General features: G+C 49.8%; 9 protein-coding genes across 9 annotated transcripts; 7 read left to right on the plus strand and 2 right to left on the minus strand.

Annotated features, from left to right (window-relative positions):
- Window positions 1–26: 26 nt before the first annotated feature.
- On the plus strand, window positions 27–485 carry BO95DRAFT_416816 (uncharacterized protein; the record flags this gene model as incomplete). The annotated part of the gene is made up of 3 exons (XM_025584399.1): window positions 27–155; window positions 222–246; window positions 382–485. 3 exons carry the CDS (start codon window positions 27–29, stop codon window positions 483–485), a joined length of 258 nt encoding a protein of 85 aa, XP_025440747.1.
- A 495-nt stretch (window positions 486–980) lies between these two features.
- BO95DRAFT_515680 (putative microtubule binding protein HOOK3) lies at window positions 981–4147 on the plus strand (the record flags this gene model as incomplete). The annotated part of the gene is made up of 7 exons (XM_025591767.1): window positions 981–2646; window positions 2703–2763; window positions 2821–2888; window positions 2938–3050; window positions 3109–3494; window positions 3779–3874; window positions 3962–4147. Exons 1-7 carry the CDS (start codon window positions 1277–1279, stop codon window positions 4145–4147), a joined length of 2280 nt encoding a protein of 759 aa, XP_025440748.1. The 5' UTR covers window positions 981–1276.
- A 264-nt stretch (window positions 4148–4411) lies between these two features.
- On the minus strand, window positions 4412–6166 carry hem13 (coproporphyrinogen oxidase). Its single transcript, XM_025580876.1, has 3 exons — window positions 6101–6166; window positions 5754–6050; window positions 4412–5689 (listed from the first exon to the last, which is right to left on the minus strand). The coding sequence occupies exons 2-3, from the start codon at window positions 5961–5963 to the stop codon at window positions 4583–4585; spliced, it is 1317 nt and encodes a 438-aa protein (XP_025440749.1). The 5' UTR covers window positions 5964–6050; window positions 6101–6166; the 3' UTR covers window positions 4412–4582.
- Window positions 6167–7175: 1009 nt separating this feature from the next.
- Window positions 7176–7693, plus strand: BO95DRAFT_366460 (autophagy-related protein 8; the record flags this gene model as incomplete). The annotated part of the gene is made up of 3 exons (XM_025582749.1): window positions 7176–7265; window positions 7369–7601; window positions 7660–7693. The coding sequence occupies 3 exons, from the start codon at window positions 7176–7178 to the stop codon at window positions 7691–7693; spliced, it is 357 nt and encodes a 118-aa protein (XP_025440750.1).
- Window positions 7694–8523: 830 nt separating this feature from the next.
- Window positions 8524–10223, plus strand: BO95DRAFT_392433 (putative mitochondrial GTP/GDP transporter Ggc1). Its single transcript, XM_025583646.1, has 7 exons — window positions 8524–8615; window positions 8692–8832; window positions 8905–8942; window positions 9019–9060; window positions 9130–9377; window positions 9431–9608; window positions 9661–10223. Exons 2-7 carry the CDS (start codon window positions 8745–8747, stop codon window positions 9994–9996), a joined length of 930 nt encoding a protein of 309 aa, XP_025440751.1. The 5' UTR covers window positions 8524–8615; window positions 8692–8744; the 3' UTR covers window positions 9997–10223.
- A 1552-nt stretch (window positions 10224–11775) lies between these two features.
- BO95DRAFT_416829 (uncharacterized protein) lies at window positions 11776–12273 on the plus strand (the record flags this gene model as incomplete). The annotated part of the gene is made up of 2 exons (XM_025584401.1): window positions 11776–11862; window positions 12096–12273. Exons 1-2 carry the CDS (start codon window positions 11840–11842, stop codon window positions 12271–12273), a joined length of 201 nt encoding a protein of 66 aa, XP_025440752.1. The 5' UTR covers window positions 11776–11839.
- Window positions 12274–13477: 1204 nt separating this feature from the next.
- Window positions 13478–15675, minus strand: hsp70 (molecular chaperone Hsp70; the record flags this gene model as incomplete). The annotated part of the gene is made up of 2 exons (XM_025590289.1): window positions 13478–14753; window positions 14927–15675. The coding sequence occupies 2 exons, from the start codon at window positions 15673–15675 to the stop codon at window positions 13589–13591; spliced, it is 1914 nt and encodes a 637-aa protein (XP_025440753.1). The 3' UTR covers window positions 13478–13588.
- Window positions 15676–16776: 1101 nt separating this feature from the next.
- Window positions 16777–17702, plus strand: BO95DRAFT_181849 (uncharacterized protein). The gene is made up of 2 exons (XM_025580877.1): window positions 16777–17523; window positions 17579–17702. Exon 1 carries the CDS (start codon window positions 16838–16840, stop codon window positions 17288–17290), a length of 453 nt encoding a protein of 150 aa, XP_025440754.1. The 5' UTR covers window positions 16777–16837; the 3' UTR covers window positions 17291–17523; window positions 17579–17702.
- On the plus strand, window positions 17144–17932 carry BO95DRAFT_515685 (uncharacterized protein; the record flags this gene model as incomplete). Its single annotated transcript, XM_025591768.1, has 4 exons — window positions 17144–17221; window positions 17286–17523; window positions 17579–17768; window positions 17854–17932. Coding segments are annotated over exons 2-4 (462 nt in total), but the record flags the coding sequence as incomplete, so codon positions are not given.
- Window positions 17933–18024: the final 92 nt, after the last annotated feature.

Consider the following 18024-nt stretch of genomic DNA (forward strand, 5'->3'; position numbering starts at 1 on the left):
ATTCCGTCCGATTATCTCGTCTCAAAATGCAGCTAATCTCGGCGGCTATCTTCGGTCTTGTGCCGCTAACTCTGGCTAATTCGGTTCTGGTCTCTTTCCCTGCAGGGACTCCAGATTCGGTGCTTCAGCAGGCCAAAGATTCCGTTCTGGATGCTGTATGCTGCTGAATACCTGTCATAAGTCACTGTCGCGCGACTTTGCTAATTGTTTTATGCCCGTAGGGTGGCCAAATTACACACGAGTTTAGTAAGAACTTCTGCACCCCTGTCTCTTACCACTTGTATTGGACTTGGAACTAACCATACTCTGTCTTTGTAGCTCTGATCAAGTAATTTCATTGCACCTATTCCTCGTCGCTTGTTCTGACCTTCGCTTTCAGAGGCTTTTCGGCCGACTGTCCGGAAGAAGCTATCCAGCAGATATCAACCCAGTCCGCAGCTTACAAACCCACAATCGAACAAGATCAAATGGTCTCGATCCAGTGAAATGAACCGGTGCTGTTTCAAGTTGGAGGAGGTCTGAGGTTGCTCGTCGTCACTTGGCTTACCTCCTGCTGGTCTCGGGAGTTTGAGTTGTCCAATGTTGGCAATTAGCGGGCTACTTCCTGAAAACAACAATGTTATGATAATGATGGCTATGAGGGATTTTGGGGGCGCGCCGGAATTTAATTCGAATCTGTCTTCAGGTCTTTGCGTTGAATATGATAGGTAGTTATCTTGGGATCTTGTGTCTTGCCGGCGTGCGGCTAAGTCCCCCTGAATAGTTATTACGTACAGTACAATGGAATTGTGATTCGCGCAGAGAGCTTGAGACATAAATAGACACTTCGGAATCTCGCAGTAGAGGCTCGCCATAGTAATAAAGTGTATATACCTTCCATACAACTACTGATATCGACCGGATCTTTTCTTGGTGGCCCCGAGCGGGACTGGATTAATTAATTATGGTAGCTCAGTCTTGTCCCTGCGCGTGGCGTGGATCCCGCGCCTCCAACCCCCCAACCCTCCAACCCTTTAGGCTTAACACCCCGGGGTTCATCCTTCTACCAGAAAAAAAGATCGCTCGACGATCTCAGTCCCATCCTTCGTTGTCCGGATTTGTGTTTTCTTAGGTTGATGAGGGGTCACTTTAACCTGTTCCTTCCTTCTTCGCATCCGGCTGCACCCCCACGAACACATATCAAACCATCTCAATTATTCCGCCCCCAGCAGCTACTTGGTCGCGGTGTCATCCTCTACGCTCTGAACAACTCCACTCATCCGCTTGACAGGCAGCCATGACCGCGGAGCATACAATCACGCAGGCTCTGTTAGAGTGGATAAACAGCTTCGCTTTGGGTAAAACCATCCGCACAACAGAGGAGCTCTCCGATGGGACCATCATCTGGGAGATTCTACAAGATATCGACCCGCAGTACTTCCTCGATGAGATCCCCCAACGAACCCCGTCTGACCACTGGCTGTCTAAATGGCAGAATTTGAAACATATCCACAAACTGCTTGTCAACTACATCCGCCAGCAGCCTGATGGCATGCCATCCGGTCTAGATCCGAACCCCAACCTAGAACTTGTCGCCGAGAAGAACTCCGAGAAAGAGGCCAACAAGCTTCTCAAATTGCTATTGATTGGAGCCATTCGTTCGCCCAACGCGCCGACCTATGTCGAGACCTTGCAGACGCTAAGCACCCCAACGCAAGAGACCCTTAAGAACATCTTCGAAGAGGCACAAAATGGCCAGCACGAAGCCATTGACGGCGAGGATGACATCAAAGAGGAGCGGGAGCCACCCGTCGATCCAGAATTACAGTTCGAGGAGCGTGTCGGAAAGGTACTGGCGGAGAATAATCGTATGGCTCGGGAGAAAAAGGATATGCAGAAGCAAATTGACGACATGCATGACCGATTGGCACGCCTCCAGGAGAACAACGACACCTTGCAGAGCCGCTTGGCATCCACTGAGGATCGGCTTATCAACTTGCGATCTGGTAAAGGAGATCTTGGACTCAATGCCAAGGCTCTCGAGTCCAAGTCACGCCAACAAGAAGATATAATTGCTACCCAAGAAGCCAGGCTAGCCACGGCACAAGATGAAATTGACAGTCTACGAATGACCGTCGAATCACTACGAGTCAAGAATCAGCGTTTCCAAAAATTGCAAGATGACTATGATGAGCTGAAGACCGAACGAGACCAGCTAGCCCGGAAAGCGAATGCAGCTGAGAAGTACCGCCAAAAGTTGCAAGCAAGTCAGGACTTTGAGAAGGAGAATCAGTCCCTCAGGAATCAAATAAAGGATCTCCAGCAGCAACTAAAGGAGACGGATTCACAGCAAAAATGGAATTCTGAGCGCGAGGTAGAGCTTGAGGAGTACAGGAGAGTCCTGCCTCGCATAGAGCAGGAGTGTAGTGAAATTCAGAATCTTAAAAAGCAATTGGAGTTCAACAATCATGCACTTACTGAGCGTCTTAGCAACGCCGAAGAACAACGCGAGCGCGACGACGCCTTGATCAGCGAGCTGAGAGAACGAGTCCGGGAGTTGGAAGGGTCTCCCGGTAGTCCATCCTTGACGCCGGGGACAGAGACTCCGAAATTAGAGGGAACCCTACAGAAAGACTTCGAGGCCATCGGTGTGAAAGAATCTCAACTGTATGGAAATCATTCCTCTTATTGCTGGCAAGGCATGTGCTAACGGCTGTCAACAGTAAACCTGAAACCGAGGATCTCAAGAAGGAGGTTGAATCACTAAGGGGACCTTCAGCATCTGTACGTCGCTTCACAGCTAATAATCTACCCACGAGGATATTGACGGGCAACTTATAGATACTCGAAGGCTTCTCTGAAACATTCAGTGAGACTTTACAACAGGCTCGCGCCAACTCAACGCAGAGGTGTGTTTGCCTGTGATTAGCCAGCTCCGTTTCTAATGTCGATCCCTAGTGATGAGTATTGGAAGCTGTACGATCAGTTTACAGCGACACTCAAGAGGCTGGCAGAAGCTCAGGACTCTCTTGATGTGACTAAGCGGTCGTTGAGTGATACAATGGCAGAGCGTGAGTTCGATTTGCTGAAGCCTCGTGAGCCCAGATGATCGTACTGATAGTCGCGTAGTCGAACTTGCCAGCGACGAAAGAATTGATTTGATGGCGGAAGTCAAAGCACACAATGCAACAGAGTTAAGCAAAATGCGTGATGCATGGGATGACGTGACGCGCAAACTCAACAATCTTCAAGCTGAGCTTGATTCGACTCATACCTTGGTGCAGGTAACCTGTGCTGAGCGCGACGACCTTCGAGGCCTTCTAGAGAAGAAGCAAGCGGAGTTCCGCGCAGAGGATCAGGAAGCAGCAGAGGAGATGAAGAAGTTGCTTGCTGAACTACTGGCACAGGAGGACGGCGATGACTCCGAAACTGCACAGAAATCCGCCGTGGAATTGACGCGGCAAGTTGCCGCACAGATTGAGAAGAATCTGGAAAGACTAGCCAAGCGCGCAGAGGTCAGTTATGCATTTTCTCCACAGCTGTCGGCTTGCGTCAGACGAACCAGCGTGAAGCTTGCCCCCTTTGGGCCTTCCAGTGGCTGCAGAAAACAACTCAATCACCATACGGACCGGCCATTTGGCAATATGCCTGTCTTATCGGCTAGAAAGGCTGCAAGTCTGTACCATATGAGTCGCTTTCTCGTCACAAGGTTCAAGTCTTGACTCTCGACTGCTGCGACTTAGTCGCTTGACCCCTGAACTCTTTTTACTCATTCCAGAGACTAACTGGACCGTTGTAGTACATTCATCAACAAAACGAGCATATCAAGTTCCTCCAGGAGCGCATAAGGCAGCTCGAGGATGATACAGATACTGGAATCAGCAAAGAGCGTGAGGTGAGTGAGAGTCTATGCGCCGAGAGTGAACTCGCGATCTCATTCTGTGTTCATCTTTGTCACTTCACTGACTTTTCATTTGCACAGTTTGAGCTTCAGAAGACAATTGAGGCTCAAGCTCGGGAGCTTGAGCTTATGAGCTCCTCATGGTATGATTTGCAGAGTCGACTGCAGAACAACAATATCACAATGTCTAGATACCGCCACGGAACCCTGGCTGATGCACAAAAGGGTTGGCTGGCCAAACAGAGAAGCGTGGTCGCTGGTCGATAGAGCTGAGCTTTCTGTATGTATATTCGGCCACGCCTCTTTCCTTTTCATATCTCTTGGTTGAACTTGCTCCACGTTTCGTCCCGTGTGTCCCATGTGTCTATATATCTTTGGGGCGTGTTACCCGTTATGCCTTTGCATTGAATTACCCCATTGTGCGCCGCATAACACCATCGTTGTGGATAGATTCCATTCGTGTGGGAATAAAATTTGATCGTCAGTCTCAATTTTTGCAGACAATCCGTGACACTCATGGCCACATTGTATGCTCAACATGATCTCGTCTGCGGTACCGAGGGGGTTACCGAATTGCTTTATGTGCTACCATGTGTGAGCTCACTTTACTCGATATCGTACATAAATTAAATTGTCGTTCAGAAGGAAGGGTGGACCAGCTCTGATGTACAGGAAAGAGAAATGGGAGAACTCCGGTTATTCCTAGACCCATTGTCTAGGATGTCTTAGAACATCCATGATCTCCTTCTCATGCTCCTTGCCTTTAGTTAACAGCGCTTCTTCCGAATCAGGCTCCTCGGTGCGAGTCCCGGACACTGGGTCCATGTAGGCCCAGCTTGCTGTACGAGGAAGACTCATTAAGATACTTTCAACTCGGGCATTGGGTGTACGAAGACCAAAGCTGGTACCACGGTCGTATACCAGGTTGAATTCAACATAGCGACCTCGACGAAGCTGCTGCCACTCTTTCTGTTCTGGGGTGAATGGCATATCCTTCCTGCGCTCAATGATGGGCACATAGGAGGGGAGGAAAGACGCAAGCCCATCCGACACGAAAGAAAAGAGAGTCTCCTGCGGATTTTGTGACGAAGTGGACGAAGACTCCAAGAAACTGGCATCAAGGTCATCAAAGAAGATACCACCAACACCTCTACACTCACGGCGGTGGGGTATATAGAAGTACTTGTCGCACCAGGCTTTGAACTTGGGGTAATATGTGGCGTCGTGTCGATCACAGGCGTCCTTAATTGTTTGATGGAAGTGTTTGGCATCCTCAGGGAAAAGGTAGGTGGGAGTCAGATCAGTACCGCCACCAAACCACCAGTTCTTATCACCGTTAATTGGGTCCTTGGGGTCCGTCGTCTCGAAGTAACGGTAGTTCAGATGGACTGTCGGAGCCATAGGATTGTGTGGGTGCAGGACCAAGGAGAGACCGGCTGCAAAGAAGCTCAGCGAGTCCACATCGGCCCCGACAAAGGACTTGTGATCAGCTCGCATCTTCTCGATAGCGGGACGAGGTAACTCCCCGTATACAATCGATACGTTGACCCCAGCTTTCTCGAAGACATGCCCATCCTGAAGAACACAGGATATGCCACCGCCTCCATTGGGGCGCGTCCACTCGTCGCTCTTGAATTGCTTTCCATCTATTCTGCTCAATTCTTCCACGATCTTCTGCTGGTGTTCTTTGATCAACTTCTCCATCCGCAGACGCATAGGTGACGTCTCGCTGATTGTTGCTTGTTTCTTCAATGCCTCATCGAGCTCCACAATTGACGGCGAGTCGAGTTCGGTTACTTCACCTGTCATCTATATAGATCGCAAGGTCAGAACTGGGGCCAGCGGTGCGGGGCTGAAGAGTTGCAGTTGGTACCATGGAATATATGAGGGCCGCGATGAACGGGACACCGATTGCTAGTCGTAGGTATGGCCTCCACACAGTAAAGGGTTTGGATTCGCGTGGCTTTTGCTCTGATAGGTGCCTGCGAAACTGCGCTGAGACGCCGCGAGGAATGCAAGAGGCTCGAGGGAAGACCTGACAAACGGACCTCCGCAGAGGCATATATGGCCGAGCCATAGCCATTGTGGACGGGGCAATTGAAGAATTGGCTGATCTGCTTAAGGATCGGGTGGTGCCAGATTCGTGCTTGCTTTCTTCCGAGACTCCGCGCTATTGTTCAAGTTAGTAGCTTGGAGCAGAAAGTACCAAGTGCGGCGAACTTTCACGGGATAATAATTGGTTCGATGGCTCAGCTAGGTTCCGGAAGAGTATGGGACCACCACCTCCGAGGTCCTGCGGCCGGTTTGCATAAATCCGCCATGTCGTGAGTGTACTGTAGTTACCCGCAGCATGCGGTTTGTGCTGTTTGTGCTGTTTGTGCTGTTTGTGCTGTTTGTGCGGTATGCTTGGTCTGTGAAGGTCACGTGTTGATCGACTCCTATGCCTCCAAAAGTGTGTGTATCTTCTTTGTCGATCGCATTACTGTACTGTGCAAGGATTGGCACAATCTTTGGTCTTATGAAATCTTTACATATCGCCAAACATATAGGATTAACTGCAAAATCAATAGAAGGAGCTGTGACTCAGGAACCACCTTCGGGGCCCTCAGGGCTGTGCCTAGTAGACAAAATTCCTCGGACGGAAATGGGACCAAGGACTCGGGATCTAGACACTGACCTAAGTGGAGGCACTGGTGGCAACGCACCCGCCATGTAGACTATCTATGATCAGTCAATGTATGTACGGGTGGTAAAGTCACATTTGCTGGAGAACCAAGGATGGCAGCCAAGCGATACAATCATCCGACTTGGGTCAGTTGGACGAACCTTTGCTTTCCACGTGAAGAGACAATAATAAAAACCACAAAACACCTGACCTTGCTTTGACTCAATCCAGACGTGTGGGGGCGCGGATTCACCGCCTCCGCCCCCGTGATCCGCGCTTGCCTGGCGGCCTTATCAGCAGCCCCTACTGCTCTCTGCCATGACGCGGGGCTGCCTGTCCGCCTTCTCTTGACCTTTTGTCATCACCGTTCATCCTCCTTTCCACCACCCCCTCGTCTCTGTCTATCTATCTATCTCTCTCTCTCCATCTCTCCATCTATCCATTTATCCATCTATCCATCTATCCTTACACCCATCTGTCAACTGTTTCGCTTCTTTCCATCGCTTTCATCATAGTTCAGATTCCGGTTTCACCCTAAAATCATCTTATCGCAGCAACTATCGGTTCCCTTCGATCTCTATCGGTCTAACGCTCCCGCTCCCAACTAACCGCCCCGAACCCGCTATCAACATGCGTTCCAAGTTCAAGGACGAGCATCCCTTCGAGAAGCGTAAGGCTGAGGCCGAGCGTATCCGTCAGAAGTACGCCGATCGCATTCCGGTATGTCCGCCCATGCTCAACATCATTGTCTTTGGGGTTTCATTGTGTGTCCGCGGCTCACCGCCTGTTCGCGATACTAACCACGCTCTTTTCTACCCTACAGGTGATCTGCGAAAAGGTCGAGAAGTCGGATATTGCAACCATCGACAAGAAGAAGTACCTTGTTCCGGCCGATCTCACCGTTGGACAGTTTGTCTACGTGATTCGCAAGCGTATTAAGCTGTCTCCTGAGAAAGCCATCTTCATTTTCGTTGATGAGGTCCTTCCGCCAACAGCAGCGCTCATGAGCAGCATCTACGAAGAGCACAAGGATGAGGATGGATTCCTGTATATCACGTAAGCTCTAGGCCCATACTTGATGAATTACCTTGGCTGATTTAGTTGTCGCTGCTAGGTACTCCGGCGAGAACACATTCGGTGACTACTAGGCGCTGGTCGACCTGTCCGTTTCTGTCTTGCTTTACCTTGAAGTAATCAAGTCGCGCCACTGCTAATTCGCTTCGCCGTGGGCCTTCTGAGAGATCCCTTGGGCGTGGGATGGCGTGGGATCTATCAGTTGTAGGCCGTAGCAAGATGGGCAAGCTCGACTGCGCTGGTCACTGGTGCTTTTGATGTATCGTTCCGTCGGCGTTCTTACGGGGCTATCTATGTTCTTCCTTTCCTTTGACTCTTTTCTTGGCGAGCTGTCTTCGAGCTGTCTTCTTCATGTGGAAATCGTCTAAATGGGATCAAACTTCCAGATCAACTGTTATCGAATGAATGGAGACATTAATCATGCGCGATCCGAGATGCCAAGTACCCGGGGGATTTTCGTAATCATCGTACCTTGACTTGAAGCACTGTGCCGCTAAGCTTGGAAGGAGCGGACTTGTATTGTTCCGAGGATCTCAAGCTGCAGGAACACCTCACTTCTATTGCTACTGTGACTTGCGTGGTTTACACTGACCAACTCCCTTGGGCCGCCACAATCACTTGTTTTCCAAAAATGAAAATGGAATGAATATGGAGTAGTCTACTACACTGCACCTGGGGAACGCCATTTGAGGCCCGGGTCCGTCCCGGAATCCCGTCACGGTGCCGCGTGTGCTGACTCAATTGTCCTAAGAGAGCGGCTCCGATTCAGGGCCGGTGGTGCCAGGCCTAAAGTAGTCTAGTCGAGTTCATCCGTCCGCCGCGGCCGCTGGAAGTGGTTCCGAGTCGGCGCAGAAAGTTGCGGGAAAGTTGCTCTCTGTTCTTCTTCCTTCTCCTTCTCTCTTGGCTGGTGTGCGTCTGCCTTTTTTTTTCCCTTTCCCTTCCCTTCATCGCCGCATTGTCTGGCTCCAGTCGTGTCTCGCCCCTCTGACTCTGGTGGTGAGTTTTCCCTCCTGGTTCCATACTTCTCTTTCCCTTATTTCCAATTTTATAAGACTCGTACTCACCCAAGCAGGAAAAGAAAAAAATTCAATTCAGATTTTCGCCATCTTTATCAACCAAGTCAACATGTCTCCCGCCCTCGTTCAAGCTGGTGCTGGCTCTGCCACGAAGGATGTCAAGAGAGAATCCGCGACCGCCCGTCTCCTGGGTTCAGGTAGGTGTTCATATACAGCTCCGAGAATAGTTTGGTGTTTGTACTCGGTTGCTAACCAGATGTTGTTGCTAGGAACGGCTGGTATTACGGAGCTCATGGTTTTCCACCCTGTACGAATGCCCCCATACTTGTTGTGATGAAAGCGATATCGCGCTTGTTGAGACCTTGTGCTAACTCGCCTGGAAGGTCGACACCATTGCCAAGCGGTTGATGAGCAACCAGACTCGTGTAAGACGACATCAACTCTACAACTGATTTCGGCCGGCTCAAGACTTCTCTGACAATCGTCTTCTACAGATCGCCTCCTCTGAAGCAATGAACAAGGTTATTTTCAAGGAATTTGCCGACGCCCCCGCTGGCCGCAAGTTTACCTCTCTTTTCCCCGGTCTGGGTTACGCCGCCGGTTACAAGGTTCTTCAGCGTATCTATAAGTACGGTGGCCAGCCCTTCGCTCGCGACTATCTGGCCAAGCACTACGGTTCCGACTTCGACAATGCTTTTGGAAAGGGAACTGGCAAGGCTATCATGCACGCGACAGCTGGAAGGTGCGCATGTCCGATGTTGTTTGACTTGAGCCCCTTCGCTAACAATAATTCAGTTTGATCGGTATCGGGGAGATTGTTCTTCTGCCCCTCGACGTTCTCAAGATCAAGCGTCAAACTAACCCCGAGGCCTTCCGCGGCCGCGGCCTCTTCAAGATCATCCAGGATGAGGGTATGGGACTGTACCGTGGTGCTGGCTGGACTGCAGCCCGCAACGCCCCTGGATCTTTTGCTGTATGTGACCATTTCTCTGAATGTTTCTTAAATGCTGACTGGGTGTGAACAGCTTTTCGGTGGTTCCGCCTTTGCCAAGGAGTACATCTACCAGCTGAAGGACTACAACTCTGCCACCTGGGGTCAGAACTTCGTGGCTTCCATCTGCGGTGCTAGTGCTTCTCTGGTTGTGTCTGCTCCTTTGGACGTCATCAAGACCCGTATTCAGAACCGCAACTTCGAAAACCCGGAGTCTGGTTTCCGGATCGTGTCCAATATGATGAAGAACGAGGGATTCACCAGTTTCTTTAAGGGTCTGACGCCCAAGCTGTTGATGACTGGACCTAAGCTTGTGTTCAGCTTCTGGCTGGCTCAGACGCTGATCCCTGCGTTTGGCCAGGTTGTGTAAAAAAAAGTAATTATATGTTGATTATAATAGCGGGTGCTTTGCTTTTTTGGGACGCGATTTTCTGTCAGGTTCGATTTCGGGGCTTTCTGGTACTAAATAGAGCAGTCTGTTGAGCCTTGCGCATTTGATAGACAAGACCTTTTTCTTTTGCTTTCACGAGTTTGATGGCGGCATGGCGATTGGAATTGAAGAAACACATCTCCCCTTAATATGACTTCCTATCTACGGTCTTTTACCCTTATAGACGAGCATGGTCTCCAGCCCTCTCGATCTTTTTGGAGTAACCTCTAGGCTTCGCCTTTGATTGTAAAACTCCATCGGCGACGGGGAGGGCGTCATTCCTCATGATTTAGTTGGTGGCTCTCCCTAGGCTCTCCGCAATATAGGTCCGACAGGCGCATTTCTCGTGGCCAGCCTTGCCAGCGTAGTCACAGGATGAGGTACACGGGAGCTTGATAGTTTGGGGGGTTTGAATGATGGATATGTGGAGGTTTCTGGAAGATACATCATGTTGGATGATACGTGTTTCAAGAGCTAGGCCTCGCGGGATTACAGCAATGTCTCACAAAGTCCGGTTTTCCTGCAACCTGCAAGAGTGAACACACGGTAGTGGCCATAAGACTCGACAAGTGGGCGGCGACAGAGAGATTGAGGATACGTGGTAGACCTGTAGGGCTGAGTGCATGTGCAGTACTGTTTCGTCTATGCTTTCCTGCCCAGCGAGTGGCTACCCAGTCCGCAGAGGCAAGGTACACTGAGGGATTTAAATATGCTTATCGTTGTTGTTCTCTCCGTCTATCAGCTTAGCAGGGCAGTAGGGCAGACAAGACGCACTGATGATAGATGTACGGTGCTAATTTCATGTATCTTAACCCCAGGATTCTAGAGCCTGGGCATGTGTCTGGGCATGTGTCTGGGCATGTTTCTGGGCATGTTTCTGTAGGGTTCGCGGCCTAATCTAGTTGGCGCCGACACGCACGATCATTCGTGCCTGCCTATGGTACTGAGCATAACTTATTTCTGAAGTGGTAAGTAGATTCGCATCCCTAGGAGGGCCTGAGCAGAGATGATTAACGCTAGTTTACTGAAGCTTCGTGTCTAAATAACTGGCTCAATTGGCTCCTTAAAGTTGTAGTGTTGTAGTATTATGGCTTATGCTGAGATGGATGGCGGAGAGGAGTCTAGGGAAGGGGCGATGCAAAGCCTCCCCAGCTGCAAACTTAGACCATACGCCTGAGCCAATGTATAAGTCTTCTTTGGATCAATATCTTAAATTGGCTGGTAGGTCAATGATTGATCAAATAACAACTAGTTAACTCGTTGTACATGCTTCGCTCGGCTTAAGCCGGAAAATCATCTTCTTCGAAATTTCTGCAGCAATAGTAATTCTACATTATGTGGGATGCCTACTATTATCTTACAGGATATGAGAGTTACTAGGAATGGCCACACAGAGATAGTCTATATGCTGTGATGTCCACCCTCCTTGGGTGAGACAGACAGGAGAGGGTGGTTCTACATCGACGGTTGATGACTCGAGTGGTTCTGCGCTACAGAGTTAACACATTGGAAATAAAAGACAGATCATCCAGCATCATAGAAACTGTTTACATGGCAGAGGTAGGCAACAGATACATCGAGGGAGGATGGTACTCTAGAACCTGGGCCTCGGCAAGCTCCTTGAAGTTCCACCTCACCGCCGCAATAAGTGGAATGCTATGCTAGGCAAGAGGTGCTCCGCAGTTACGCGACAAAGGAACTTTCTAATTTCCGTATTAACTCCACCACCTCTACGTGGACCACCCAAACCACTACCATCATCGACACCAACGCAGCCTTTACAATGCCTATCTACCTAATCTCCAAGTATGTCCCAGTTCTTTACTCATCTCAACACCCCCGATTCATGTCTACCCAAGAAGCAGCACCCTAAACACAATCCGCGCTCCCCATCATCCCCTCTTTCTCGTTCTCCAGCTCCGAGCCCAAACTCCCAACCCCACAACACCCAATCGCAAGTTTGATCCACGACACTTTGAGACTGAAAGATCCGATCGCAAACTAAAACAATATCCTCGTTCTTTGTACCCAAAAAATAGAGCCGCAGATCCTATCTTCGCCTTCGCGATAGGCACCACCGCCGCCCTCCTGCGCATCCAGCGCGAACAGCGCGAGAAATTCCCCGAGCGAGCCAAGGACATCGGGATCGGGAGTGTGGTGCAGCTTGGGGCGAGTCGGGTACAACGCTGGTGGGCGGGCGATTTCGCAGGGCTATGATGGCTCGCAGGCATATCCCCGTGGGATCTTGTCTTGTTCGGGACATGCTGTACGGTTTCCTGTCCGCCTATTCATGGCTCCAGGACTTTCCTCGCCGTGGAGATGGGTGTTTTCTTGATGGTTCTTGGGGGGGGGCTGTTGAGAGGGAGGGGGCAGGCAGCAAGCGCTGATTGATCGGATTCGGGCTGAGTTTGGGGGGAAGGAAGGAGGTTCGAAAGTGATTCATTCCTCTTCTATCATCATCAGTCAGACTATTGCCTCTGGTTGATGATTTGTATGTAAATGTATGTGTTGGTGGAATTGTGTGGCGTTGAGGGGAATTGATTGATTTATACATCCTGGGCTTTTTGTCTATTGCTGTGGTGGTTATACTATATATGGGTAACTTATACATGAAATTTGCAGGTGTAATTCATAGACTCTTCAACAGTAGTGGAGGATTAGTATTGAATGGAGCACCCAAGCTGCTCAGGCAAGTACTGTACCATTTCTGATCGCCTCCAGCTAGGTAACAACAGCAACCCCATGATTGGCTTAATCTTAAAGAAATAAAGAGGGTCGATAGGCTGCCTCTATACCCCGACTATTAATGTATAGTATAACATCCATATGTCGTGAAATCGCATTGAAATAATTACAGGGATCTTGACTATTGTCAACATGCAGAAATCAGCACAAGTGATGATATGGTTGCATTATTCATTAGACTGGAGCTTTTATTAGGATAATCAAGCTAGGGTAAATATGCTTGAACGCCTAAGAGAAGAGTTGAACTATCGCTCTAAGAGCACCATAAATAATGCTTAATAACTGTACAATCTTCTTGAAAATCTCACCATCACCAACGACAAGGGTGGTCTCTCCAAGGAGGAGATTGAGCGCATGCTTGCCGATGCCAAGAAGTTCAAGGCCGAGGATGAGGCCGAGGCTTCCCGAATCTAGGCTACAAAGTACAAACAGTCTCGAGTCCTACGCCTGGTTCTGACTCCCTCAAGATCCACAAGTCTTATTAGTTACGGCTAGAGCTTACCAAAGCAGATTTTACTACTAAGAGCGAAAGGATGAAGGACAAGGTTATTAGAAATTTATTGTATTCGTCGAAAGGAAACTTTTCCCTCCTGATTACTGCAGAGTAAATCATCATGCAGTGAAGACTAAACCTCGAATCTATGCAATCATGCACAAGAAAAGGATCCCATAATTTCGTTAAAGAAAACAAAAGACATGAAGATTAGAACATGCAAATAGAGAAAAACTTAGCCAATGAACAGCCATGGGTAGTAAGAACTAGAAGCAAAACTGAAAGTTGAGACATTTAGTCAAGCTCCTCGGGGCCCTCCTCGACGTCGTCAGCAGTGCGGGTGGCGCCGGGAGCGGCACCGCCAGGGGCACCACCAGCGGCACCGTAGGCAGCGGAGATGATGGGGTTGGCAACACCCTCAAGCTCCTTCTGCTGGGACTCGTACTCCTCCTTGGTGGCGGTTTGGTTGGAGTCGAGCCAGCTGATGGTCTCGTCGATCTTGGCGGTGACCTTCTCCTTGTCGGCATCGCTGATGGTGAGCTTGCCCTCGCTGAGAGTGTTCTTGAGGGAGTAGGCGTAGGACTCAAGACCGTTCTTAGCCTGGATACGGGAAGCCTCGGCCTCATCCTCAGCCTTGAACTTCTCGGCATCGGCAAGCATGCGCTCGATCTCCTCCTTGGAAAGACGACCCTTGTCGTTGGTGATGGTGATCTTGTTGGTCTTACCGGTACCCTTCTCAATGGCAGAGACGTTCATGATACCGTTGGCATCGAGATCGAAGGTGACCTCAATCTGGGGAACACCACGGGGGGCGGGAGGAATGCCGGTAAGCTCGAACTTGCCAAGGAGGTTGTTGTCCTTGGTGCGAGCACGCTCACCCTCGTAGACCTGGATCAAGACACCGGGCTGGTTGTCGGAGTAGGTGGAGAAGGTCTCGGACTTCTTGGTGGGGATGGTGGTGTTGCGCTTGATAAGAGCAGTCATGACACCACCAGCGGTCTCGATACCAAGGGAGAGAGGAGCAACGTCGAGCAGGAGGATCTCGTTGGTGGACTTGGAGGAAGTGTCACCAGACAGGATAGCAGCCTGGACAGCAGCACCGTAGGCAACGGCCTCATCGGGGTTGATGGACTTGTTAGCCTCCTTGTTGAAGAAGTCGGAGACAAGGCGCTGGATCTTGGGGATACGGGTGGAACCACCGACGAGGACGATCTCGTGGACGGAGGCCTTGTCGATCTTGGCGTCGCGGAGGACACGCTCAACGGGCTCCATGGTGGAGCGGAAGAGGTCCTGGCAAAGCTCCTCGAAACGAGCACGGGTGATCGAGGTGTAGAAGTCGATACCCTCGAAGAGAGAGTCGATCTCAATAGAGGTCTGGGCAGCAGAAGAGAGAGTACGCTTGGCACGCTCGCAAGCAGTGCGGAGACGGCGGAGAGCGCGAGCATTGGTGGTCAAGTCCCTAGGTAAACATTAGCACAAACGCTCACACAGCAATTGAGGGGGAAATGAATGAGAAATGAGAGGTAAATGAGAGTTGAAGGGGAAATGAGGGGGGAATGAATGAGAAATGAGGGGTAAATGAGAGAGTTGAGGGAGAAATGAATAGGAAGTAAGAAAAGTCACGTGACTAACTTTTTATGCTTGCGTTTGAATTCTGTAACGAAATGGTTCACAAGGCGGTTATCGAAGTCCTCACCACCCAAGTGAGTGTCACCAGCGGTGGCCTTGACCTCGAAGATACCCTCCTCGATGGTAAGGAGGGAGACATCGAAGGTACCACCACCCAGGTCGAAGATGAGGACGTTGCGCTCACCCTCGGTCTTCTTGTCCAGACCGTAGGCAATGGCAGCAGCGGTGGGCTCGTTGATGATACGGAGAACGTTCAAGCCGGCGATGAGACCAGCATCCTTGGTGGCCTGACGCTGGGAGTCGTTGAAGTAAGCGGGAACAGTGATGACGGCGTTGTTGACGGTACCACCAAGGTAAGACTCAGCGGTCTCACGCATCTTGGTGAGGATCATGGAAGAGATCTCCTCGGGGGTGAACTGCTTGGTCTCGCCCTTGAACTCAACCTCGACGATGGGCTTGCCAGCCTTGTCGTCAACGACCTTGAAGGGCCAGTGCTTCATGTCGGACTGGACCTCGGCATCGGCGAAACGACGACCGATCAGACGCTTAGCATCGAAGACGGTGTTGTGAGGGTTCATGGCAACCTGGTTCTTGGCGGCATCACCGATCAAACGCTCGGTGTCGGTGAAGGCCACGAAAGAGGGGGTGGTGCGGTTACCCTGGTCGTTGGCAATGATTTCGATACGGTCATCACGGAAGACACCCACGCAGGAGTAGGTGGTTCCCAAATCGATACCGACAGCGGGGGCCATGATGTGTGATGTGACGTGTGTAGTAGAGGGAATTCGTTAAGCAAGATTATCGTAATGTACAAAAAAAGCCTCGAGAAAGGGTATAAGAGACTTAGAGCGTGGTAAAGAAGAAAGGGTAGGAGGAAATGGGAGTAGTAGAGAGTAGTAGTTGCGTGTTTAGAAAATGGATGAATGGAGCAGAGAAAATGTGCGACTGGCAACGTTGATATAGTGGCGGGCGGTGAAATGGCAACTCCAGCGAAGTTTCTAGCAAGCGGCGGTTCGACGGGTATCCATGGGGTTCGATGGTCTTCCACCCGCTCCATCGCCAGCTTCGAGAAAACCGCCTGCAGTTCTGGGCCATTCGATAAAGGACTAATCAAAGGGAAAGAATGTATGGGATGATCCTCGTTGCTGCTAGATTAAACTACAAGCTACGACAAGCTACTACTTCATTACTTAGTGGCCCTGACAGGGTCCTTAACAAACACGGTATAGACTACCTAGTACTAGACTACCTTATACTATAGACAGGTGACGTTTGGCGGAACTGATGGAACTTTGGTGGAAAGGAGAAGAGGCTTCCATTTTTGGGCGAGGAGGGGTGTTTCAAGTTTTTCTGCCAGGCTTTTCGGGCGGCGGTTGGCGGGGTACCCAGCGGAGTGGGTGACGTAATCTAGTCTTCGTTCAGACTTTTTTCTTTCGTTCTCTTGTTCTGACTCATGAGGCTGATGAGTGAATATGAGTGAGTGCATTGAGTAGAGAGCTATTACTACATAAGTTACTGAGTATTACATGATCATGCCCACATATACATTCGCATGTGTTCAGACAAATTTTGTTACTCTGGCTTTTAGAAGATACATACTCTACACCGTAGCTACTCTCTGTGTATGGATTAGATTCAACAATGCCGGATTAGGGCGGGACACAATTAACATTAATAGCTGATAGTAACTAAGGGTCTTTCCATGAGTACAATATCTGATCAGACAATCTCACCCATGGAATTGAACAGAATATAGTCCGTCATAATGACGGCCAACACTGTTCTCTAATGTCTAGATCTCTGGCCCGTTGTCTGCGCTCGTGCTGTGGCCTGTTATATGGCAACAGCCAGGTTATGTGTCCTGAAACTAATTCATGTAGCCTTATTTATTGTAAGCAACTCCCTCAATAGCCAATGTTGCGTGTGCCTCCATCCCCGGTTTGTATTTCTGCCATATCAGTAAGAAATATGTCGAACGCAGCGAGGACGTCTCCAGCAGACCATAGCAATCATAGTAGGTTTCAACAAGAGCATTTGCTCGGAGAAGAAAGAATATTTTACCAGTACACAACACATCCTACCATCGGCCATAGCTATGCGCGTGTATCTCCTTTGGGACTGATTGGTTATCGCTGGTTCAGAACGGGCTCGGGGGGTTTCCTCTGCTCCACAATCTATGTAGCTTGTGAATCTGGGCCCAATTTAACATTCGGGTTCCGATTTCAAATATCTAAAGCGTCCCGCTTGATTTCGGTAATGCTGGAAGCTCAGCTGTTGCGGCTTTGCCAAGTTGTCTCTGTATGTCGCTTATGTCTTTCAGCCTCCACATACTTGTCGTTCTTTTGTCCTGACATCTGCGAAGCTTAGCCGAACTAAGCGCCGGCATTCGATGGCATGAATAAGGCATGTCTGCGCTGCATATGTGCAGCTTGGAAGTAATTTCCAACTCGGTGCCTTTTCTTATCGATCCGTTATGCTTTGTCTTATTGATTCACTATCCGCCGTGTTCTGACAAAGGCCCAAGTCTGCAAAATCTTTGCCTATTGGAATCAGACATGCGAGTCCGATGGAAGCGTTCCATAACTGGATCAGATAAACAGGTAAGTACTTCTAAACCAGAGAAGATCTAAAAGTATTAATCTAACGCTTTCCCAGCATACCAAGCTTCAAGACTCGAAAAGCATCGGATCATACATCCAGGCTGTAAAAGGCAACAATATATTCAAATTCTGTCAGGCGCCTTCGCTGATAATTCTCGGATGTGCTAAGTTACCTGTTGCATGGCTGGACAGAGATTGCGAATGTCGTGCTCAGCTTGCGGCACAGCTCAATCAGATCTGCGAAGGTATTTGCCCTCTTCGAACGTAGACTTATCGGTCTACTATAGGCATTTGTGAAGGGACTAAATTCCTTCGCTTCATGGCCCTCAGTGGCGCCACCGTCTTCAAGAACCCACAAGAAGAGTGCCGTGCACGGCTTGATCTGTCCAACTACATTACTTCAACCGAGAGTCCAGTTTGACGCTCTGGGTGTTCCATTTCGGTCTGCGCTACATTCCCGCCTACTTTGAGCACAACGTGTATCGTCCCATCAAGGTCGAC

Source organism: Aspergillus brunneoviolaceus (assembly GCF_003184695.1).
Source record: "Aspergillus brunneoviolaceus CBS 621.78 unplaced genomic scaffold BO95scaffold_46, whole genome shotgun sequence".
In the NCBI taxonomy this organism is placed as follows: Eukaryota; Fungi; Ascomycota; class Eurotiomycetes; order Eurotiales; family Aspergillaceae; genus Aspergillus; species Aspergillus brunneoviolaceus.

Coding starts and splice junctions, on each gene's coding strand:
- BO95DRAFT_181849 (XM_025580877.1), top strand. CDS start 16,838: ATGTTGCGTGTGCCTCCATCCCCGGTTTGTATTTCTGCCATATCAGTA.
- hem13 (XM_025580876.1), bottom strand. CDS start 5,963: ATGGCTATGGCTCGGCCATATATGCCTCTGCGGAGGTCCGTTTGTCAG. Junction 5,690..5,753: donor CGGCCCTCATATATTCCATG/GTACCAACTGCA, acceptor CGATCTATATAG/ATGACAGGTGAAGTAACCGA.
- BO95DRAFT_392433 (XM_025583646.1), top strand. CDS start 8,745: ATGTCTCCCGCCCTCGTTCAAGCTGGTGCTGGCTCTGCCACGAAGGAT. Junction 8,833..8,904: donor CGCCCGTCTCCTGGGTTCAG/GTAGGTGTTCAT, acceptor TGTTGTTGCTAG/GAACGGCTGGTATTACGGAG. Junction 9,061..9,129: donor TGATGAGCAACCAGACTCGT/GTAAGACGACAT, acceptor CGTCTTCTACAG/ATCGCCTCCTCTGAAGCAAT.